This window comes from Phaenicophaeus curvirostris, chromosome 5 (genome assembly GCF_032191515.1).
Source record: "Phaenicophaeus curvirostris isolate KB17595 chromosome 5, BPBGC_Pcur_1.0, whole genome shotgun sequence".
In the NCBI taxonomy this organism is placed as follows: Eukaryota; Metazoa; Chordata; class Aves; order Cuculiformes; family Cuculidae; genus Phaenicophaeus; species Phaenicophaeus curvirostris.
The window spans coordinates 32,762,321-32,787,327 of record NC_091396.1 but is presented as its reverse complement, the minus strand read 5'-3'; the positions used below and the strand labels follow the sequence as shown (position 1 = coordinate 32,787,327).

General features: G+C 44.6%; 1 protein-coding gene across 1 annotated transcript in view; it reads left to right on the top strand.

Annotated features, from left to right (window-relative positions):
* GALNT16 (polypeptide N-acetylgalactosaminyltransferase 16) overlaps nucleotides 1–19,741 on the top strand; it is a 77,678-nt gene extending 57,937 nt beyond the window's left edge. The window contains exons 10-15 of the mRNA XM_069858266.1: nucleotides 2,315–2,441; nucleotides 3,386–3,478; nucleotides 5,464–5,547; nucleotides 6,553–6,694; nucleotides 8,334–8,450; nucleotides 15,989–19,741. Coding sequence (XP_069714367.1) covers nucleotides 2,315–2,441; nucleotides 3,386–3,478; nucleotides 5,464–5,547; nucleotides 6,553–6,694; nucleotides 8,334–8,450; nucleotides 15,989–16,126 — 701 coding nt within the window. The 3' untranslated portion in view covers nucleotides 16,127–19,741. The remainder of the gene's footprint in view (nucleotides 1–2,314; nucleotides 2,442–3,385; nucleotides 3,479–5,463; nucleotides 5,548–6,552; nucleotides 6,695–8,333; nucleotides 8,451–15,988) is intronic.
* The last annotated feature ends 5,266 nt before the right edge of the window (nucleotides 19,742–25,007 follow it).

Sequence of the window (25,007 nt, the reverse complement as noted above, 5' to 3'; positions counted from 1 at the left end):
CTCTTCAACATATGAGGCAACAAATCAGCCAGTGGCTTCTGTATCGAGCCTGTCGCTGTTGCGTGGCAGAGGGGTAGAAACCAACCTGAATTTGTCAACAAAAAGTGTTGGTTTTCCTTAAAGTAGTATTCAGAATGGTTAATTTACAGCCTTAAAAAACATGGGTTTCCATACTTAATTGAAAATCACATTTTATGATCAAGAAAAAGTGTTGGTGATGTACTGAAACACTGCTTTTACCACAGTTAAGAGTGTTGAATGGAAAGGAACTAGATAAGGTCATTCTTTGCAGATGAGGTAGGAGACTGGCTCTGACTAATTTGGGGGGGCTAAAATGGGCCCTTCTCTGCCCATGAAAGCTGTTTTTAATAAACAACTTCTTTGAAACTTTTTTCTTGTGAGAAAGCAGGATAAGGGGATGTATGGGAAGGGCACAGAACCAGACAAGCTCTACACACATAGCAGGTACCTGGGAGTGATCAGGTAGCAATTACCAGGTGCCTAAATATCCTTCCAGCTGGGTGTGAGCTGGTAAACTCTTCTTTTCCACTGTGATGGGGAAAAGCCACAGTGGTTATGTCATTTCAAACACAAATGGACTAGATCATGTCCTGGAAAACGTACAGCAAAAAGTTCGCCTATGCTTTCCGTAAGAGGATGGATGAAAAATGTTAATAAGTTCTGTTTGATTTCCATTTTCTCATCTTTGCCCAAAATGTGCATTCTTTCACCCCTTCTTTAAACAATTCCATCATTTACAAAACTGGATGTGCCATCTGTCTGTGTGCCTAAGATACCAATGTGACATGTGGAACCCTTCCTTGGGAAACGGAGATTGCTTTAAGTTAAACATGCTAGATTGAGAATTTTGTTTTCATTATGGGCCAGAGTGAGTCAGAACCTCATTTCAGGGAAGCAGACGCCAGCTGGACACACTGCCAGACAGAAACTTATGTCTTGGCCTTTTTTATTGTTTTTAGAGCCCTTCCTCTCTTCGAAGCTGGAACTCTGTTGAAGTGACTGAAAATAATAAGCTCTAGGAGGGAGTCAGGGAGAGGAAAGAGCTAGTAAGAAATGCCACAAAATGGAGTCTAGTAAAATATTTTTTTTACTTAGAAGCTAGATTAAATACACCATCTTCCCTCCCAAACCCACACTGTTTAAACAACCTTTTCCAGGAGTGAGAGAGAAAAGCTGTGGAGAAAGATAAAGTTTGAGAAGATGTTAGTGGGTTAACATGCTTTGAAACAGCCATTAGATCTGGATACATAATTTCTTTTTAATTTCTAAACATCAGAACCCCATAATTCAGGCATTACTGGAAGGAGATCCCAGCTGAGTAAAGTTTTTGAAGTAATCAGTCTACACAATCTGATGCCTTTTTTGGTTAGGACTACCAAGCTACCCAGCTAATTTTCTTTTTTGTTTTCCCTTCGTCTCTCCTTGCCACGACATGAAATGCAAGTGGAAAAACCCTCCAGTGTGGTAGTGATTAAATTCATGAGGACAGCCCTGTAAGCTTGAGTGAGGTCACATATCTTCTGTGATGCAAATAAGTGCCTGTACATCAAAGCCTCATTTTCTTCTAATCCTTTAACAAAGTGTTGAATTTAGGTTCAGGACCAGCTGGATTTCTTCAAGTAGCAGGGTTCTCTCCATATTTTTATAGTCACACTATTAGACTGGTTTCTGCTCTCAGCAGCAGAGGCAACTGGTGGCAAACTGTAACCCAGTCCTCAACCTTTTTTTTTTATTAACAGAGCCAAGCAGAACAGGAGCAACAAGATTGTAGGGTGGATAACATGGAGGTACAAGGGAGAGGACAAAGGACTCTGCTCTAGACATCAGCTCACTTCCTATGCCCTCATCTTGTTCGCTTCTGTCTCCTTGTCTCCTAAACTCCTTTTCTGCCTCACATGACTTGGTTTACATGTGAAATTCTCTTTTTCCTTCCATCCATATGCAGGGCTCATAGTTATAGCAGCCCAAACCTAGATGGGTCTGTGGCCGAATGCTATCCTGAAGGCCTGAGAGCAACCACAAGGACCTGGTTGAAGTGAAAGGTGTCTCACTGATAATTCTTAGGGGACCAAAGATAGGAACAGAACTGGAGAAGGTTAGGAAATCTCTGAGCCACTAAGGTTGCTTCCATTTTAAAAGAGACAGGACATTTTTTTCGCTCTCACTATGTTTTTGCTGTTACAGGCAATACATCTAGTGCAGAGGGGCAAGGATTTCAGACACACTGCTGAAGCTGCTCTTGGAAATGCTGCCAGTCTGGCTGCAGCTGTATTACTCTTGTGGTCTCTTCCAGAGCTCTCTTTCCGGGTGTGGATGTGTGGTGGCAGCTTGGAGATCGTTCCCTGCAGTCGAGTGGGACACGTGTTCAGGAAGCGCCATCCCTATGACTTCCCTGAGGGCAATGCGCTGACTTATATCAAGTAGGTGTGAGGTAGTTCCTGGTAACAGCCAGTTCACCTTGGGCATGTCTAAATAAACTTGAATTCATTGTTGTGTTTCTGCCTTATGACAGAAGAGAACAGCTTGTGGCCGAGCATCTGTTCTCAAGGGAAGGATGAGTTGCTGTTTTCTATGAACAAAACCTGTTCCCTTCTCTGTTGTTTGTGTTATTGCATCTTGTTCTTCCTCAGTCTGCAATGGAGGTGGGAGCAGTACCCCAGAGAGAGCCCCAGGCCATTTGTGGATGCTGCCCTGTGACATGTGCTTGGATATCAGCAATCCTTAGTCATCTCTAGTGTCTCTGAGCTGCTTTTGATCCAGAGAACCTATTGAGCTATAGGTGCTCTGAGACGAGCCCTAAGGACAACTTCCACTGCAGGACAGATGGGAAAAGAAAAAAGATGAGACAAAGTGCTTCACAGTAAGAGTCATTAAGCACTGGCACAGGGTCCCAGAGAGGTGGTGAAATCTCCACGTGTGGGGATTTCAAAACTCAACCACGCAAGACCAGGAACAACATTACCTGACCTGAAGCTAGTCTGCTCTGGGCGGGAGGCTGGACCAGGTGGCACCTAGAAGTGCTTTCCAAACTGAATTATTCCATGGTGTTATTCTAATCTGGGGAAAGGGGTACTTGTAAAGCAGGGTCAGTCAGTCTAGATATCTCTACAGAGGGGGCATGTGTGAAAGAAATAGTGGTGAACTGTGGTTGTTAAAACTTCTGAACTGGAATGTCCTTGCAAGGATTTGTAGATTTTACACATTCAATCTATATCTATCCATATTGCTCACTGTGTTTTATGTTTGGGACTGGCCTCCACTCCCTCCTGGCAGACAGGCCTTGGGTCTCCCCACCCACTGCCTGCTCATTAGGAGGCACGGTTTTCCAGCAGCACTTGCAAAGCATTTCCTCATTGCCATGCAGGAACACCAAGCGCACAGCAGAAGTTTGGATGGATGAATACAAGCAGTACTACTATGAGGCCCGGCCATCTGCCATTGGCAAGTCATTTGGGAGGTAAGATGCCCCCAGACCTTGACAGGAGGGCTCTGGAAAGCCCCTTGCTAGCAAGGGGTTTTGGATCTTCTCTGGGGCTGAGTGTGGGAAACAGAAATAAAGATGCTCCAAATGGCTGGCTTGCCAGAGGGGTTGCAGATCAAGTGTCTGGTTAACGAGGTTTGCTTCTAATTTGCTTTTTTTTTCCCCCAGTAACCCTGCGTAAATCATTTGTTAGCAGAAGGCTGAAGAGATCTGTAATGAAATTAAAAGGCTAGACTTTTAAAATTGATAGATAGGAATAATTTCTAAAGCAGCATGCAGCTGCTCTAGAAGTACAAGCTGTACAGTTACTAGAGCATGATCCAAAGTTCCTGTGTGGATGCAGAATCTGGGGCAGGCACAGCTAGCTGGCATGGGGTAGCTTGCACCTGTGCGGAATTGTGCTCGTTACAGCCTTTGCTAAAGCCATCTTCAGGCCACATGAGACTCACAGTTATGGGCTTAAGGGTTCTTTGTAACCTAGAAATCAGTGATGGACACAAAAACCTAGGGTGAGGGGAGAGCTTGCTCCCTGTGCTAATAAACCCCTATGAGTCCTAAATAAATCTGAAAAATTCCAGGAGTGGTGTACATCTGTGGGCTGTATCTGCCTGTGAACAAGTGACTATCCTTGCATCAGCTGAAGGACTGATTGTCTCTAAAATGTGTAGCTACGTGCACTTGGTAATGATGCATCTTCTGCTTATCCAATAACAAGCAGGTTTGGTCTGACACCCCCCCTCCCCTTTTTTTTGTTGTACATCACTGTACATCGTGCTTTGTTATGATGCATTACATATATTTATGCAAATAGCTTTGCCTACTTAATTATCTGTCTTTGAGCTGGCTGCAGCATCTGAGCTGGGGCCAAATAGCAAGTAGCCCTGATGCCTGTGAAGGAAACAGGACTATTGCATATTGGACATGGATTTATTGCTAATGTGTTTTAGGGCCAAAGCCTAAAGTTCTTGTTCACACAGGCTTCCTAATGGCTTTACTGGCAGTGTTGCTGAATAGGAGCTGGAACAGAGCTGTAGGATTTGATTTCGGGCAATTTCTTCACCTGTAGTAACAGCCCTGTGAACCTACATTAAATCTAGATTTTAGAACACAAATGCCTCTGACATTATGGACCTAAAATGGACCCTTCTTCCCTAAATTTTGACATGAATACAGGATCTACATACATTATTCTGAGCTATGGACACTACAGTGGCTTCTATGGGCTGAGGATGACAAGGAGCATGGTTGGAAGTCCTACCCACACAAAAATATAATGGTGTAGCTTGAAGAGGAGAGTCTCTAGTGTCACTGCTCAGTAGGATTGCTTGAGGGAAGGTCCTCTTCAGCCGGCAAAAGCCAAGCAAGTCAGCAGGGGGAAGACTGCTGCAGCAGACAGCTACTGAGAGGTTGAGTTGATTTCCTAGTATACTCTTCCCCTTTCCCAAAACTGCTTTAGAACAAATAATTACGTTCTTTAAGTCTGAAAAACAACCTGAGCCTAGAGCTACCTCCATGTTACCTAACCTCTAACACACACAAGTTAACTGTTGGTATGCACCTGAGCAAAACACTTTCTAGGGCTTTTCAGGAATTGATGGTTGTATAAGTTTACCTCTACAGGGCCACTCAGAGGCAGAAACACTTTCATTGTCCTACAGTAGTTTTACTGCAATGTACTATCTAATACTGCAGGACCTGGGCCCTGCCCCCATTCTGAGGCAAAGAAGGTGCAAGAATTGCTCCCCAAAAGTGTTTAAGCCTTCATTTTCTATTTCCTGCTACTTGCCTCTCTCCTTGTCACCTCCGGCCACTGCTAATGCTCTGAACCCAGTATCAACTAGGTGGGAGAATGAGTAAGGGGGAAAAGTCATATACTGTCCCTCAAACCTCCTGGCCTGTCTTCATTGTTCCAATCCTTCCTGTTCACTACCTTATCTTCAACAACCTGCCTGTGCTTCTAGTGTTGCAGATCGAGTGGAGCAGCGACGCAAATTGAACTGTAAATCCTTCCAGTGGTATCTGGAGAACGTCTACCCTGAGCTCAAGTGAGTCAGTTCTCCACTTGTAGAAACCTCTGAAGGATCTGGGAGGCAGGTCACAAAATGAAGCTGCACCTTGGCAGCAGTGAGCAAAAAAGACTTATGCTTGGAAAAGATTTTCCTCTGTTCTTTTTTTTGTGAAAAACCTCCTGTGATTTCCTGACTTGTATCATCACAACAACTCTGCAAAAGGTTTGTTGCTTCTGCCTGTGGGAGCCCTCTGCTTTGCCTCATGTAGCTGTCCCTCAGAAATGTGCAACAGTGGTGTTTTCAAAGCTGTGGGGTGTAGAGAAGTGCCAGAGAACTACATCCTTCCCAGTTAAGACTTGCTCTCTGCCTGGAGGTAGCTGAGCCAAGACAGCCTCAGTGCAGAGGTCTGGGGTGGTTCAGAGAAAACCCCAGTGAATACCAACCATGCCTGTGATTTCCTCTGGCCCGGGTTAGGGTGCAGTAGTCTTGTGGCATTGCTGTACTGGGAGGCAGCCTGGGCAGAGCTGTGTTGTTAGCACTTGCTAGCTAACACACCTTGCAATGCATCTTTACATCTCAGTCAAGCAAAGTCTGTAGCTAACGTGGGTCAAGCCTAGAACATCCAGCTGTAGTTTGGCCTTGACAGATTTTTCCTGTATTTCTACTAATGAGACAGTGAATATGTGCTAACACTGTGGGAGAGCTTTGGAAAAGGGGGAGGCAGAAGCTGGAAAAATCAGTGTGGATCTGGCTTTTTACTGGTAATGGCTTCTTTCAGAAGACACGTCGCACTAAGCTGCTTGAGGTGCACCTAAAGCACCTTCTGCCTTCTGAAACAAAAGGGAACCAGCTCTCTGACCAAGTTCTCAATTGATTTTTGCCTCCTACAGGTATTTGCAGTGGATAGCTAGCATATTGCTCATTTTCTGTCAAATAAAGGGGACTGTGTTTCAGTAAGGGCCAGTTATTCCCTTATAAATGTGTAGTTGCTTTGGACATTTCTGTGTATGAAATGCCATGCGACTGTCATTTTACTTCAAGGGTTCCTGAAAAGGAGCTGATTCCAGGAATAATTAAACAAGGAGGAAATTGCCTGGAGTCTCGGGCACAGGATACTACAGGGAATACGTTGGCTGGCATGGGAATATGTAAAGGAACAGTGAACAATCCACCTGTCACGCAGGTAAGGCAGGCTTCAGTTTGGTGCTTTGCTCCTGCTTCTGCCATTTCTAGTACTGGTGAATGAAAAGGCATCTCTGACCTTGGTGGGTTTGTACAGAGGTGAATGAAGGAAGAATTTGGCCATGTTAATGATTTTAGTAGTAAGCAGAAAAAGAAGCTATGCCCATCCCCTACAGCTATGTTGGCTCAACAGACCAAGAAGTCAGGCATAGAGTAGGAAAATTTTCATCACTCAAAGGCAACAGGTAGCGCTTGAACGCTCAAGGCTGTGACTAGTCTGTGCAGTAGGCAAGTGACCCACTCAGACCATTGCTTGGCTGTACTTTGTTTCATCATCCAAGACACGAGATCTGGTCATGGGGTGTGCTTGGCTAGTATCCTGATGTGTAGATAAGAGGTTTTCCTAGGTTCAGAAACATTCCTTGGTCTGCCAGTTCAGCTGTGGCTGCAGATGGCTTGAATTGTGCTGTTTTACAAATGCATTTCAGTATAAAGCCCAAATAGTTTAAATAGTCTGGACCCCAACTGGAGTGATTGGGTGCAGCTCTCCTAACTGCAGTGAAGCTGTGCTGGCTTGTATAAGCTGAGGATCTGCACCCAGCCTCTTTGGTGACTGAAAACAGCAGGGAAGCAGCTTGAAACCTGAAAGGAGGTTGTAGAGAGGAGGGTGCTGGCCTCTTCTCCCAAGTGATGGGGGACAGGACAAGAGGGAATGGCCTCAAGCTCCACCAGGGGACATTTAGGCTGGACATTAGGAAAAAATTCTTCACAGAAAGGGTCATTGGGCACTGGAACAGGCTGCCCAGGGAGGTGGTTGATTCACCTTCCCTGGAGGTGTTTAAGGCACGGGTGGACGAAGTGCTAAGGGGCATGGTTTAGTGTTTGATAGGAACGGTTGGACTCGATGATGCTGTGGGTCTCTTCCAACCTGGTTATTCTATGATTCTATATTTTGTGCCAGAAAATACATATTCACATCTGTTAAATGTTGGAAACCAGTCTGCAGCCAGTGTTCAATGTGACATTTAATCTTACTCACTGTTCCATATCATTACTGTTGGAAATCTCTAAAACTTAGTGCATTTTGGATTTCTTCCTTGGGGAAAGTATAATACTAATAATAGTTGATTGGATTGATTATCCATGTAGTGAGAGGAGGGAAAATGAAGTGGCTTGTGCTTCATATGTGCTGGTGATACATGTTAGCCCATGGATACGCTTGCATATGTTGTGCCTCACTTGACAGTTTATAGGTCCCAGATACCTGTTACAGAACATGTCTGCTATGTAAAATATGCAGAAGCAGTTGCATATCGTGTAAATCAGGGTCAGGCTCCTCCCTGCTGTGTAGGCCTAACTCTGTAGAGCTGCAGAGCAGGGTGTTGCAGAGGATTCAAAGTTACTCAGACAGCTCAGATGTTGAGGGGAGCCAGCTGCAGGCTTTGAAATAGTCATCACGCACCAAACTTGACCATAAACTTCTGATCAGATAAGACTACTGCCACAGTCTTCCCAGGGAACCTTTGGTAAGAGTTGAACAAAGACAGAAGTTTTTGAAATATCTGATAGAAAAAGCTCTTTATCTCTCATCTGATCACTGTTATGATCCTAATAGAACCTTTCTTTTTCTTATGTTAAAGGAGTGGGTATTCAATGACCCTTTAATTAGACAGCAAGAAAAGTGTCTTTCCATTACCTCCTTCATTACTGGCTCTCAAATCACACTGGAAGCCTGCAATCAAAAAGACGGCAGACAGGTAGGTAACTGCACACCTGTTTTTAACCATTCCATTGCCACATACCAGTGGCAATTGCTGCATCAATGCAGCCTGCGGAGGCAAATCTAGTACTATCAAAGTGTATAAGTGTTCCTTCCGTCTTCTGCATCTCCCTCTGTGATGTCTTTCATAAGCTCGGATGTATGACGTTGCCTGCGACCAAAGCAAGGAGCACAAAGCACAGTAGTGTGTGGGTGTCCACTCTGCCTGGACCCTCGGCAGCATGGTTAGCTCCAGCTCAGTATCATCCCAACCTTGCTTCTTCCATACATTTATGTTCAGCTGGATTGGTGCATGGATGGAGCACGGCATCTGAGGGGGGCAGATAAGCAGCAAATACTTTGAGATACCCAAGGAAGGGGTGGTGTGTGCTATCATTTGTTTACTTATTTAAAAGTGAGAGAACTGTGTTCTTTGTGCTGTCTTTGAACTTGTGAACAGACCTGTAAAACTAAGTGCATGCAACGTATTTGAGAAATACCAACTGACATAAAGCACCTTATGTTCCACCCAAGCTGCTCTCTGAGGAAAAATACACAGCAGCAATGTTCCCAACAAAACGCAGTGCTGTTATTCTCACGCTGTTTCCAAGATGTATATCCCTGGTCTGTCAGGACACATAAGTTATTTTGCCTTACAGCACAAGGTAGGAGATGGCCTCTGTGATTGCCAGGGTGCCTTTTTATCACAACTGGGCAAAACACAACAGGTGACAATACAGCACTGGCAAACAGTGGATTGGCTTGTTTCACCCCTCGATCCTGTTTTTCCATCTACACTGAGAGAGAATGTATCTTCTGTCATATAAGGCTATGCTGGCTCTGTGTTTTATGACACATTTATTGTTTTGGTAGCCCAGAGGTAGGAGATGCTCAGCTTGCTACCAGTCTTCATCAGTATTGTCTTTTGTCACTACTTTATGGTGCTATATGAATCTCTGAATTTAGTTCTTCCTGAAAGAAAGCACTGAAACCCAGTTCTGCCCATTTATGGAAAGCCTGTGTAGACTTTCCTCTGGAGGACTGGTTAATGCAGAAATGTCTTGAAGAGTTGTCACCATAAATACACTGGAAAACTCTTGAGTTCAGATTCGCCTTGCAAGGATATCCCAGGTGGACTGTGCTTGCTTGCTCCTTTTTCTTGTTGGTAATCACTCACCCCCTTGCTGTGTAATTAGGTCACTTTGTTTCCCTTTAGGTGCCTTGCAGCATTTTCCTCCCTGGCAGCAGAGAGCACTCTAGCAGCTGCCAAAATCAGCTGTCTTTTCCCGCCTCCCTTGTTATGGGAAAGACAAGGGTCCCCTGACGGGGGCTGGAGGGGCGGGTGGATGCAAGCCCTATTAGCCAGAAGAGAGATTAATCCACGCTAACACAAGCAGGCTTATTCTGCTGCTGGAACAGGATTTATTGAGCCTTGGTGTGTTGATTATATACAGGCTCAATTTAAAGAGATGCACACAATTAAGGATATGAGCTGTTGTTTTCCATTACCTTATGTGAACAAACTGCATTTAAATCAAGGACTTAACCTAGCAGATGATTTAGAAAACTAACTGTAAGCAAGGATTTTGTTTAAGCATTTCAAATAATTAGAAACTGATGTGAATCACAGCTGTTGTTCCAAACCACCTTGCAGCTGAACAGATGAGGTGGGTATGAGCTGGGAGAAATGCATTTGAATTTTTAACCTAGTTTGGGTTGAAATGCTCTGAAATGCTGGGGTTCCTCTTTAAGTCCAAAACTCCCTTTTCAGACTTCTACTTGTAAAAGCCAGTTCTGCTTGCAGTGCTTAAGTTCTAAGTGCTATGTTCTTGGGCAATGTTGTTATGTTGTTATGTTCCACCCATAAACACAACAGTAATTGTTAATACTGACGTTGGATTTTAATTAGCTCAAAGTCAGTCATCTTTGCAAACTATCCCATTCTCTCTCCTCCATCTCTTTTCTAGAGGGACCATCTGCATCTAATGCAATGCTTTCTGCTTATTTTGGGAACAAACTTTTTCTGTGCCAGGTCCTAGCTAGGATGGAAAGTGAAGCTAACAACTTTTATGGGGGTCACCTGAGAGCATATGTCTGGACTGACATGGTGCTTTTCTGGCAACAGAGAGCCAAGACAGAGAGGAATCTCTTTCTTCCTATGTTGGCAGCTTGCAGAACCCCCTGCTTCAGATGTCTCCCAAGCCTAGCTGCTGATATTTGGGAGGCTGAGTTTCAAGGAGTCATCCACTGCTGTTTCTGATCTTTAAAGTGCAAAATGAAAGAGCAAAACTAGAGGCAACAAAATCCCCTACTGCCCTACAGCTTGCCTGTCTCCTCATGGGTATTCATAGCCTGAAATGTGAGTACTTAGGGAGAGGTGTTTTCAAACTACACATCGATGTGGCCACTCCTCAGTTCAGGTGGCCTTCTCTAACAGTCAGAGGAGTTGAGTGGGAGTGGAGGAAGGGAAGCTGAGCTACCTCAGAAAGGTGGAGGTGGCAAGTGAGAGCTACGAGTGAGTAGACTGAGTGGAAAGAGGTGAGCCTGGGCCAGATGCACCAGACATAGAATATCATAAGAAGAGATGATGGCATGATGAAAGCCCAGCTTTGAACATCTTTGGTGTCACTGTTGTTAGAGGTCTGTGGTGGAAGATACTTGGACTTTTCTGGATCTGGACTTCGTGTCTATGGAGGAGTGATGCAAAAGTAAGATTTCTAACAAAATATGGAGCATGTAATGGCATTGGCTTTTAGTGTCACCAAAAGAGATTGGTTAGATCCTTACAACAGCACCATACAGCTCTTAAATTTGCTTTTGGACATACTGAATCTGTACCCATAATACATAGCTTTTGTGCATTAAGTCTGTCCATGGGGCAGATAATTTTGTTGTTATTTTTGAAGGCTAACAACAGTCCATATAACATAAATATAACACTGTAGCAGAGGCTTTATAGTATTATAAGCTGTATCTAGAGTATTATGTCAAAATAAGTCTAGAGCTTTCAAGTAAGAGGATATGAGACAATGCTCAAAATTTAGATGATTTTTGGTTCTATCAGACCATTAGCCCTTGGGTTCAAAGGAACCAGGATCAAACTCTATTTGGCACCATGATCCCATTGATCATTCAACAGCAACAGCTGGCACGGCTAGCAGCAGACCAGCCAAGAGCTATTCTGCATAATTGGAACTAGATTTCAAACCAGATGGATGTTATCCATAATGTTATTTGGAGAATAGCATTTTTTAGTTGAATGCACAGTAAATTATTGCCTCTAGCTTTGGTTTTGGCTCCAGCTGATGGTGGGAGTGGCATTTTAATTTGTATTATAGTGAGGACAGATAGAAGGCAAAGTGAGAGTCAGACACTAAAACAAGAAAATGAAAATGAGAAACATTGGCACATTATTTCTCAACAGAACAAGAAGCATGCTGAGAAATCCTATTAAACAGTCATATTTTATTAAAATGTGATGAGGGAGTGTGGCCCCAGTCTGAAAATGAGGACATGAAGTTTTCTTATGAAGTAAACAGTATTTGAAGTCTTGTGTGCCTTTGGACGTGATTGGGAAATATTTTTCCCACCTTGTTTTTCAGTGTGTCATATTACTTGAAGTGCAGAGAAAAGCAACTTTATATAGACTATCAGAAAAGAGAAGGAGTGAAAACCTGCCTGTTTTGGAAGCACCTGACTCAGCATCTCCGTGATAATAAGCAGGTAGAGTAGTACTGGCAGTATGCCACAGCTTGAAAGCAATTTCTAGGAGACAAGAGTTTCTCTTAGTTCTGATTCGTAGTTTTACAAATTTAAGTGCTCAAAGGGAGACAGTTCTTGCTGGATGGTGGTGTGAGCTTTTGCATCATACTCTGCTGGTATATTTAAAACTTAGTGTTCATCATCTTGAACACCAGCTTCAGGTTGACAATGTCTCTGCGAATAAAACATTCAGTTACAACTTGCAACATCCTTGGCTATTCCAGTTATCAGCACTCCTTACATTTCTGTCCAAAGTCTTTCAGTCCTAATCAACAAAATCTGGTCTTCTCAGCTGTATTTCCTGAGCTTGGCCAACTCCACTGTATTTTCAGGGTTACAAGGCTGCTGGTAGGATCTTGAGAGAAACCCTACACTGGTTACTGGGGGTTAAAATGATACTCTTCATTACCCTGAAAAATTACACTAGTGTAAACACTTTCAGCTGACGACTGGCTATTTCTGACTTTTGTCATAGTAATTGCACATGGAGTGCTTCTGTCCAGCTACCTTATTTGCTTTACAATTATAGGTGATAAAGATGGAGCTTTAGAAAGGAATGGGGAAATTATTTGTCAGCCCTGGGGAAGAGGGTCATGATACAATATTTCAAGGAAAATATGGATTCTTATTTTTCCATCGCCACTCCAAACCTGCTGTGACTAGTAAACTATATTATTTCCATCTGCAGAAGAAAGGGAGACCAAGGAAGATTTTCAATCCAAAATTTTTCAGGTTGTGCAATGCTTCTATCTTCCATAAGCTTTCCTTCCAAGTACAGGCCAGTCATAATGTCTGGGTGTAGGAGAGGATTTGACTCCCTGTAATGTTTTGCTGTGTGCAGGAGATGTCTGCTCTGTTTGTTTGTTTTTTCTTAATATGGGAATCATCACTGTCATTTAAAAGATAGCTGTCCGAGCTCCCCTTGTGGTCTGTGAAGAAAACTGGGCCCTCCCAGAAGGTGTTTGTACCTTGGACCCCTCCCTAAGGGGACTAGTTTAGACTTAAGTTGCTCAGCTCTGAAGTGGCTGATGGTGGGAGATGAGCATCCTGTCTCCTGTTACCACCTAGTCCTAATGCTCACCCCCCTCAAAGGTGTGAAATTGGGCGTGTCCCTGCAAGACTAGGTGTTAAGTCTGTCCTTGGTAATCTTGTGCTCTGGTAGTAAGGCAGGGGAGTCTTGTGAAAGGCTCACTGAAGTCAGGTGTGTCATTCAGGTATCTCACAGCAGGCAACAAAGCATAGCTTCTGACCAAGAAGGGTAGAATCCATCATTCTGAAAATACCACTTCCATGAGGTGCGCTGCTTTGGCTTTTAATGTCTCTACACTATAACAATGCATGGCACATCCCTGCTGCTCGGATGAGCCTTATATTCAACTCTCTGTCATCTTTTCAGCATTTTACCTCTCTCTTCCCCATTCTTGCCCTATTTTCTTCTGAACATAAAGATCCAGGGTGACTTGAAATGCTGTGCTTTCCAGTAGTGTTAGGTTTCCCTGAGAAGCTAATTGATTCAGTGTAGTTTGTTAGCAGCAGAAAATGTGTTCTGGTGAGTGTTTGCTGGTGTACTGCTGTTTGCTGGTGTCTGTTGCTGTAAACTCTCCCTGTAGACATCACAGTGGGCACCTGCTTGGCATGGAGAGATGACGTGACTGTGGGTCTCTCATCTGGAGGAATAACAAGTGAGCCTCCCAGTGGTGCTAGTCGTCTCCTGAACAGCTAGGAGGAAAGAAGAAAACCAATGTCTCTTGGCAATTGCACTTGTCCTCCATCTCAAATTTCATAACAACATAGTTCTATATAGCAGAGTCTTCTGGTGAGCCAAGGGGTGTGTGGGACAGATAGCTGGTGGGCATTCTGTAGCACATACACAGAGGAGGGCAAAGGAGGAGGCTGGGGATTCACAACTGCAGAGAAGCAGGGGGAGGGTGGAGGGCAAGGAAGAGTTTCCTCTTGTACAGTAGATGTACTTTGGAGAGGGTCAAGAGGCTCTTCACTGAGGTGTCTGAGACCCTGGGAAACAGTGGTGGGGAGACCATTGTGCAAAGGCTACGGCAGCTAGGCATAGCGTGCTGCTTTCCAGGGGTGAAGACATGCTGCTTTCCACTCCATCATTACAGCTGTTGCTTTATGATATTAACTCTTTGTCAGATGTTTGCAGGAAGACTTCTGACAGATGAGAGCCAGATGGTTCTGGCACCTTTTCAGGCATAGGATTGCAGCAGCTGGTGAGGGCATTGCGGTGGACAGACTGCATTATATTTTCCTCTCCAGCAAAACTACATTCCTGTGCTCCCTTGCCTATTAAAACCAGCTTATTCCTGCGGCACAAACAGCACTCTTTTAGTGATATCCTGTCAGTCAGGGCTAGCACTGCTGGCAAAGTGATCTTCCCTCTGGTATTTAGTTTTGAAGGAATGTGTGATACAGGAGCAACAGATTACCCTGGGCTTTGCCACTGCCCTGCCCTGCAAGGAATCATAACCAGGACACAGATTTGGAGGAGAAATGCCAGCAATATGTGAACATAACTGGATGTTTTAAACCACACAGCATGTGGCAATCTGTTTGCTGTGTTATCCAAGAATTAAAATGTTAGTAGGTTTTGACATTGTCTGGATATTGCAGGAATTTTTTTATTCCCTTTGCATATCGTTTCTGCAACAGCCTTGAGGTCCCTCAGTGCTGTCAAGCCATTTTCTTCTTCATGAGGCTTATGGATTAGACAAAACATCTTCATAATATTCCTAAACTGTTTACTGGCTCAGTACCCAGATTCTAATTCTTGTGATGAGAAAGTCCTAGGAGCCTGGACCACTCAATCCAATAACCTGCTGACCTTAGCCCTGCTGGAGGGCGATGGTGCAGCCTCACCTGGGAGAGAGGGATCCCTAGTCCACAGTCTCATTTCTACTTTTTTTCTCTTTACTATCAGCCACGATGGTCCCAGTTCTTTCTAGCAGGGAAGGAATGTACAGCCCTTTCCCAGCAGAATTTGCAGTTCAAGGTTAGGACATATGTTTTGTTTCCTGGAAAGCAGAACAAACATAGCGGACCTTCAGGAAGGGGTTGCATGTGGAACCTTGTGGGTATGCTCTGAGGGGAGCAGACGCAGAGGACAGCACTGCTGTCTGTCCTGAGAAGCTGTCAAACGGGCACTTAGAAACCAAAATGTTGGCAGGGCAGATAAGATTATGAAGAGCTAGCTGTGAAGAGTGCAGAGCTATGAAGAGCTTTCAGTGTAGTGCTGATAAAAATCTTGAATTTGATGAGAGGAGAGATGAGGGGACGTGGAAGAGCGAGGGATGCAATCTAGTCAAGCAGTGAGAAGTGTGATTTTTGCTTTCTGTGGATGGATTGCTTTCCACACTAGGACAGCTTTCAGTGCTTTGCATTCTATGGATTGGAAGGAAACCATAGAAGAGTTTCAGGTTTTGACAAATATCTGGATGCCTATAGATGCAGGCCAAAGAATGGCAAGGAAAATTTGTATATAATATGTTTTTGAAAATGCCACTACTTGCTGATTTTTGTGTTGTTTGCCTTCTAGATGCTTCTGAATATCTAGCCGTATAATTCAGCTAAACTCAAACTCTGGGTATTGTTATAACAGGAAACCAGTGCTTTGGAGATGCTGCTCATGCCCAGATTTTCAGTCTCCTCAGTTGCTGGGGTTTACCTGAGGTTTATGCTCAACTTTTCTCCTTCAGCTCGGAGGCATAGTTCCCTGGTGTAATGGAAGTAAAAGCATGTTTCTTCCCTGTCTTCTCACAGAAGTGGAAGATGAAAGGCAGTTTCATTCAACACTTTGTCAGCGGTCTCTGCCTGGAAAACCAGACTGGGAGAGTGGTAACCAACCCTTGCCAAGCAGATGTATCTGGCCAACAGTGGGAGCTGCTACAAGCAACATGATGGTAGCACAGAGATCTCCATGTTTCTTTGTGCATGAGACTTTGGGAACAGTGGGAGATTGGGAAGGGAGGTATGGTTTTGTATGTCTGACCCTAAATGTTTTCATTGTGCCCATCAGCAAACCATCATTTCAGCGGAGCACTTGGCGGTTTTGAGCTTTTCAGAGAAGAAGCTGGGGGTGAAGAGAGGGATGAGGGGAGTCGTTGAAATCTTCCCATCTGTTGTCTTAAGTTCTCCTTTGTAGATGATGTCTGTGCACAGCTGCACCCAGAGAGGAGGAAGGACCCAGCCCAATACTTGGAGTGACTAGAACTTCCTTGCAGTGCTCCCCGTCTGTTCCTTTCTCTGCATCCAGAGTCCATGACCTTCAGTACAACAGCTTAGACGATGCTTGTACAAACATTGTTAGCTCTTTGGCTTCCCTCGCTTTTCGATCTAACATCATGCATCACTCATGCATGTGTGTCTCTCAGTGAGGACTGACTCATGCGATGAGTCCAAGGACTTGGGAAAGAACTAGCAGAACCCCAGGGCACCTGTGTAATCTCTTTGTGGTGGGCCTTCCTCTGACCACAGAAGCTGCCCTGCAGCCAAATGGGCTGAAGTTGGCACAGTGCTGACAAGAGAGCTGGAAAAGGGACAGTACAACCAGGGATTGTTTTGGGGTCTATTCCCTGTTGAATTCCTGCTTCGAGTTTTTTACAGGTGGAAGGCCAGTCCTGCTTCCATGAGTGATCCAAGCCTGCAGGCAGCCCAGCTGGACCGTGTTCAGGGTATCTCACTCCTGCAGAGCTGGTCAGAGACAGGTGCTGACAGTTTGGGATGCCAGGAAAGGCGGGACCGTTCTCTGACAGCTCTGCCTAGTACTACCAGACACCGCCTGCTGCACCGCACACAGAAGGTGATGCACAGAGCTGTGGGGACAGTGCCAATTCCCTGCTGCGAGAGGCAGAGTGGGCAGCCCCTAGGTCATAGCAGGCTTCCTGCTGTTGGCTAGGCAGGACCACTGCCCTCTCACTGGCTCTCTGGCTCTGCAGGGCTTTTATGGACACAGCCCAGCCTAACAAGCCACCCAACCCCTCTGTCTAGCTGCTTTTCTGCCTCTCTCAGAAAGAGGAGGTGAAAAGGCCTTGGGTTGCACCACTTGTAATGCCCAGCTTCCCTCCTGGTGGGCACCTTGAGAAGGTTAGTTGGTGAAGCTGGAACTGTCCTCTGTACAAATGCTGCCACAGTACAGGCTTGCTTTAAGAGATTGCTCCTTTGTGTTCTGGAAATACTGAAGAAAACTAGTGTCCCTAGGTAGCATCCCAGTCCTGCTCCCACCTACCAATCCACTGAGTGTGGGTTTTCAGACCTGACAGGGGAAGCTTAGCTGTTTAAAAATAAACAACACAAAAACCCGAGAAAAACCACACCTTACCCTTTCCTAATAGATCTGTTAAATTTTTCTCTTGGAGCTAGGTTTTGTAAACCAACCCTCCTCTCCAAGAGCCTACAGGGGAACTGGACAGTGGGGCCAGCTTCAGTAAGCAATCGCTTGCCTGGATCCTTTCTGATCTGGTGTAGAAGAAATAGGATGTTCATTTGGATTCTGAACAGCTGGCTGCTTTTGATCATGTTTATCTCTCTTTAATTCTTTCTTTTACCTTAGTATTAACCCAAACAGTTGACAAAAGAACAGATACTGTTCTTCATATGTTGCATGTGGTCAGAAGGCTCGTGTGAGAACTAGATTGTTTGCTTTCTGTTCTTGGTTCTTTTATTTAAAAAATAAAATCAGTCATGTGGCAGGAGGTCTTTTCCTGTTTTCCCCTTCACTTTGACATCAGCTCATGAATGACCAGCCTGCACTGTGAGAACTCAGGAGGCAGTTACCTTTGGTTCGGAGCTTACAACATGGTGCAGCCACACTTCTGTATGGGAATGGGGGCACTAACTATAGTGATTTCTCTTTCCCTGTGTAGAGATTCTTTGGTCCTGAACCACTGAGGAAAGGAAAGAGCAAATAAGAAAAGAAAATAACCTAGGAACAGAAAGAGGGTAGGACAGACAGGCCCGTCAGAGGAGAGATACACCATCCTACGAGCAATCGCTTTTTTAAATGAGGATATGCAGGAGGTGCTACTTCCAGAACCTCATCATTTGGCAGCAGGAGACAGGAACAATCAAGTTCTCACATATCTGGCTTGAAAAAAGCTGATGCAAAGACAGACAAAAGGTCATTGAGCACGTACTGTACATAAGCTCTGTATACAATGAGGTGTAAAGGATTACGTATTTTCATTAAAAAATGCATCCTAAGTGGACCATCCGAGCTTGCCTCATTTCACTCTCCAGCAGCTTAAGGGCTGCAGCTAACAGCCTGTTCGCTGATCCACCAAGTACTGCTTCCTTCCTTTGTGCTTCCACTGTGTGTGTGCAGCTTGCTTGCAGTTCCTCCTTCATAACTGTACTGGGACTAGGACCCAGCTCCTCTACAAACAATTCTCCTGACTGCTGCTGAGCACAGGAGCCCTGCTTACATAGTCTCCAAGCCCTGGGCCAGCCCTGCGTCCAAGGGCTCTTGTCAGCACACTGGCTACTGCCTTTGACTGTACTTGGCTGCAATGCTAAAGGTTACTGACTGCTCCCAGAGCAGAGGTACCTGGACTAGCCATGTTGATTTGTGCCTCTCTTCCTATGGGTTACCACCTGGCAGAGTGTGAACTGGCATCCATCTGGGGCTGGGAGCTGGGGCAGCTGAACATTGGACACTCTCCTTCGGGTGCCCCAGCCTGGAGGAGAAAAGGGGAAAAGACAGACGTACGCTAGATGTCAATAACTTAAATTGCCCCTGGAGTTAGGAGCTATCAGTGCCCTAACTCTACCTGATTTTGGATGTTTTCTCCAGAGGTCACGTCCCCACCACTTAAAGCACTGCTCACAGGACCTTTCTGTAGGCCTAATGCGGAGAAACCCCCACATTACCTTCTGGGAGCCATTGGTTTCCAATGGATTTTTTCAGTTGCTGAAAAGGAGGTGCATTACAAGAGGCTGCTTTCCAGTGTGGGCAAACTAAACGTCTCCTCAGAATACACAAAGACCTTGTCCAGCACATCATTAGCATACTTTCCATTTCCCTTGCACTGAAGGGAAGATGAGCATTGTTATCTGTGCTTTTTGTCCCCAGGGTCCGCACAGTGCCACATTTTGGAACAGGACTCCGGTGGGGTTTTTGAGCAAGCTGCTAGAGCCCTCAAATTTGGTCCAGCGATTTGTTTCTTTAAGAGTCAAAACAAGCAGCTGCTCACCCTTGTTTTCCTGTTTACTTTAAACAGCCCTCTAGACTATCAAGACAGAGCATTTGCATTGGTAATACCCTTTGAGAAGCTGTTATTTTATCAGATCATCCAATGTAATTTTGTGTGCTGCGAACCAATGGGGGTTCATTTAAGAGTAGCTGAAACTACTATTGTACAGAAATCTATTTCAAAAGGTTTATTTTCCCCACTCAGTTGTAAGTTGCACTTTGCCAGATGTAATCTATGCGGACCCCAGATTTGTTTTCCCTTTTCTTGAAGAAAGCATGTGCCAGAATCTGTTTAATGCCTGGAATAAAATCCACTTTGAAACAAGTGTTACAGCCTGTTCTCATTCCTTACTTCTCCACTGGAAAAGGGCCTTCATCCTTTCTTGCCTGGTCCCTGCCTCCGTTTCTCACAGGGTTTGCATCCCCAGACAGACTTAGCAGAAAGATTTGTGGGATACAATAGCATATCAGTTGAAAACAACTAAAGAAACACTCCTCTGCTGGCTGGACAGGAAAGTATCCTTTCTGGAATAAGTGAAGAGCAGTTAATGGGCTAGCTTTTACATTCTGAAAGAAATACCTGGGGGTGGGGGGAAACTAATTCTTCCTGTAACTCCCTCCTTAATCTTTTCCTTAGGCTATCAGGCTGCCTATTCCTTACTAAGCCTACCAGAGGTCTTTATTTGGCCTCTAGCTTGAGGGCAGGGAAGCATCACAACCCACAGATGCCTGCTAGCTAGTGTGCCTTGCTGAGCCTCAACTACTGTGTCTGCCAAAGTAGGCTAGTAAGTTTTCCTAATCTCACCTTAAAAATAGGAAGAAGGAAAAAAGCCCACCCAGCAACAACAGCGTGGAGGCATTGAGGTTAAAATCAGGGCAAACTGCCTGTGAGTTCACCCCAGAGCCTTTTACAAACTATGGTCAGCTGGGTCTGCCTCTACAGAAAGCAGCTGTGCTGAAGCCTCTGTCTTGAAAGGAGGGTGAGGGTGTGCTGGAAGTTAGGAGAATCAGTGTTTTTCCATCCTGTTTAGTAACGTGTCTGGTGTTTGAGTGCTGTGAGAACTTAATTACAAGGAAAAGAGTTGAGGCTTTCTTTCTTGGTGCTGTTTCTGTAGCAGGACATCAGTTGGTTTGTGTCCCTGGAGTCCTGCCATGCACACCCTGTGTATTGACAGCTCTAGTGCCCTAGAAACAAGGAGATTCTCTGTAATGATGGCTGGGCACACTTAGTCCTGTCTGAGAAAATGAAATATTGATCTTCTAAAGAGCCCAATGACGGGAGGGGGTAAGGGGAAGAAATGAGCGAGGGATGGGTTCCTCTCTGAGGAGGATAGTGTCAAATAGGCAGTGATCTGGCACATAAATGAGGTAGAGAAGAGTTTGGAGTAGAAACAATTTTATCAAAGGGGGCTAGAACCAAATGTGGGGAAAACTATAAGGGAGTAATTTTTTTGAAAGAGAAGCACCACTTGTGTAGTTGGGTCAAAGAAATTTGGTATGTACTTTCTTCCAAAAAGCACATCAAGTGTTGTTCAGATTTGTTGTGTTTGGGTTTTTTAAATACTTAAATAGAGAAGCACCACTTGTGTAGTTGGGTCAAAGAAATTTGGTATGTACTTTCTTCCAAAAAGCACATCAAGTATTGTTCAGATTTGTTGTGTTTGGGTTTTTTTAAATACTTAAATAGTTCGTTTCAGAACTCACAAAGCAGATTATTTCTTTAGAAACAAAGATGTTCTGCAGCCTATGTTCAGTAAGAGAGTTAGGTACTAGGAGTTCTCTTCTTTCTGCTGTCTATTAAAAGGGCTTTAATTGCTACAGAGGCCTTAAATTAGTGTCTCTTCATTCTCAAAACAATCTTTGCTTTTTTTACCTGACCTGAGTCTGAGAAATATTGCTTAAATCTCATCAGTGACTGACCATAATAAAACCAGGCCAGAAAGAAGTAGTATTTCTGTGACGAAAATGGCACTGGGTAAGTGCTGTAACCTGACTGTTTTTGAGTGAGGGAACGTCCCATCCAAATGGAAATAGCAGCTTTTGCTTGATATATCAATGAAACTTGTGCTTTACAAATCTGAGTCATTAAAATAAAACCAGCTTTGCCTGTACCGCATGGTGTGAAAGGAAGAATGAGAAAAAAAGATAACAAAAAAATCCACTTGGGACAAAATTGTGTTTTAATGTGATTTTGGTGGAAACCAGCTTTGCTGGGTTTTATTTCCATGGAAACTAGTACAGCAATGCTGCTTACCACTGACCGCAGAGGGGCTGAGCTTAGCAGTTCATAGCAGTGGTGCACTGGGTGATGACCTGGCCGGTGCCTAGAGGGTTGCTCAAATTCGTGAGCATGAACTGAACAAAATGGGGTCACTGACCCGAGAAGCCACCCATGGGGCCCTCCCCACATTCTGATCCATCTCAATTTCTTTCCCCAAAGGCTCTTCTCCTGAATTTTGTGGTCAGTGCCCAGGCCTTCTTTGTTTTCTCCCTGTCTTGGGTCTCAGCTGATGTGTGAATCTCCATATTGGCTTCTGTTTAGCAGGCTGGGCACCTCCCTGGGCAGTCTCTGCCAGTGCCCAATGACCCTTTCAGTGAAAAAATTTTTCCTAATTCCTTCCTTCCTCCCCTGGTGCAGCTTGAGGCCATTGCCTCTTGTCCTGTTCCCTGTCACCTGGGAGAAGAGGCCAGCACCCTCCTCTCTACAACCTCCTTTCAGGTAGTTGTAGAGAGCAATGAGGTCTCCCCTCAGCCTCTTCTTCTCCAGGCTAAATAATCCCAGCTCTCTCAGCTGTTCCTCATAAGGCCTGTTCTCCAGCCCCCTCACCAGCTTCTCTGGACTCACTCCAGAGCCTCAACATCCTTCTTGTGGTGGGGGGCCCAGAATTGAACACAAAGCTTTCAAAGAATTGGGGTGGCTGCATACCAAGTACAGAAAACTGCTTATTTGAAGAGGTGACATCTTTTTATGTTTCACCAGAGTTTATGTGAATTTCTTTACCCACCACAACACTTTGTTCCCCTCGTGTGACCTCCTTGCTGGTCTGTCTGCAGCAGCCACTACCCTCCAGCTGGTGTGTGCACCTACGTGTCCTACCTTGCCTTCCCAGACAGACAGAAAGACAATGGTGAAAGTCTTGCTCTTCAATTTTTGTGAGGTTTGCCATCATCTTCACTTACATCTGCTTTTCTCCTTACTGGTTTTAAAACAGATTTTATGGATGATGAGACAGAAGACAGAAACCTTTTTCTTAGTAGGAATTGATGGTGGGCTTTCTCCTTACTGCTGCATTTTCCACCTCTTTTTACAGGGTGGGGGCAGTGGGGCTGTTATTTCTTAGTGCACACACTTGTCAGGTTTGGGAAACAGACTAAATCTAATTAATTGTTTCCACTTGGATTAAATTTCTGATTGTGAATTTTAATACTGTTGGCTTTAAATAACGTGAGTGGCTGGGAGAATGCTGCCAGTCAGCAGTCACTGCTTTTGTGGTGGAGGCAGCAGTAGAGAACCAGCCTCAGGTAGGAGAGACTGAGAGTTAGGGGGAAGCTTGGTGGTTATCCTACTTGTTTTTTCTTCAGCAACAGACACAGTAATATAACATTTAAATCTTGAAATGGTTATAAGGAGGGAGAGAAATGCAGGTAATGGCTGCAGCAGACCTGTTTTCTGTATTGGCACTGGTCAGGGGATGCTCTGTACAGATCCTCCCTTGGTGCCTGGCATCACCTCTCCTTCCCCTTTGAAACACATTACCTATCTCAGTTTGTTCATCTCTGATGCTGCTTAATACACTGATACTTCTCCCTGTTAATATCAGCTTAATGACAGCTTCTGTGTAGATGAAGGCTTGACTATGAACTTTATAATATCATCTGGATTGCTCTGCTGGTGCATGCGCTGCAGGGCAGGAAGCAAGTAAATGGTGTTTCAGCAACTTTGACGTGGAGGGACCTCTTTGAGGCAGAAGTAATTTTTTCTAGGTCATTTCTCAGATTTTTGAGGAAAAGCAGCAAATTGCCAGTAGCAGACATTTGAGATTCCAAATGTCTGTATTTGCTCAGCCTGGTATATTAGGCTTGCAGGCTGCTTTGTCCTTTTGTCCAGTCCTGAATAGTTTTGAACCATCGCGAAGACCGTGCTCACCGGCACAAGCTAGCACAGTGCAGCCTGACTGTACTGAGATACTCAGCTGCCAGCAGAGAGAGGGGTCCCTCACTCAGCAATTCTTTTACCTTCTGCCATATCTGGAGGTTTCATGGGAGCCTCACCTCAAGAGTTTTGTTCAGTCTAAATCACTCAGCCTGTGAGAGCTGATGATGCTGTATCTGTAAATATCTGTTGAGGAAAATGGGCATTAAGAATGCGACAGATGTAGCTAAGTCTAAGAGCATTCCAAAGGGGGTTAAATTATGGAGTACGACTGTTCAGGCTCGTTCTTTCAGGGCTCCTCTCAAGGCTTCAGTGCAGCACGTTTTATCATTTGTATTTTAACTCTCTTAAACACTATTGTATGAGATTTGTTGTGTGCGCTTTTTTTAACAAGGCTACGTGTTATAATGCTGTTGACAAGGACAACCAAATGATGTCAAAGTCCTTGTAATTATCCCAAGCTGAAATGTCACCTCTGCTTTCTGTGTGAGTGGATGAAAGCAATGTTCAGAGACCCACTTAATACTGGAGCATTTTTCAAGGCAATCAGCTGCTCCAAGCTCTTTTACCCCTAAGCAATCTAAATGCTAAATAGATCTTTAAAATAATTACTGTATCTAAAGTGAGGAGCCATTTTCCCCTGCAAACACCTGATGCTCATTAACAAAGTCATCTCTGTTTACTCTAAACTTTTTGTGCAGAAGTTTGACAGGTGTCTCAAGTGCTGAGCCTGTGCTTGAAGAGCTTGGGGAAGCTTCTTGAGGACAAATCCTTAGTCCTGAGAGGGAAGAGCTCTAGATTTCTGTGAAACTCCTCAGGTTTTCCCTTCTCCCAGTTTTAATTTGGTTCTATTAAAAGTAAATAGTGTCAGTGAATGACAGTAACATGGCACCAGCCTGAGCTGGGTCCCCACATCAGAAATGAGCTTAGCACCAAGTTTGTGAGGGGCAAGGTGGTTGAAAAGCTGGCTTGAACCTGTCTTTGCAGCAGGTTTCTTTCCCAGGTTGAGGTTGACCTCTTTCCCAGGTCAGAATAGGACACATCTGGGTCGCTGGTGGCCAGTGTCCAAGAGCCCTTGCCACTATCAGCACTGCCAGCGTGGCTGCAGCCCCTTTGTGCAGGAGCATATTTTGCACACACTGATCTATGAAGCCCAAGGGGCTGCCACAGGGCTGCTATAATGGCTTTCTCATAGCAAATGGAGCCTCCTGCTAGGGGAAATCCATAGGATGGGTCTGGTCACTGCACCTCATATGGGTGTCCAGAATCACTGCCACACTTGTAACAAGACAATGTTTTAATGAAGGAACAGACTCTGGAAAACTGGGGTTGCTCGAGGTGGAGCTGTTCTTAGCTCTGCCTGCTAAAGCTGCTCTACTTTACGCCTCACATGATAATAAAGCTTAATTTTGATGAAGGATGTATAATTCTAACCCAGC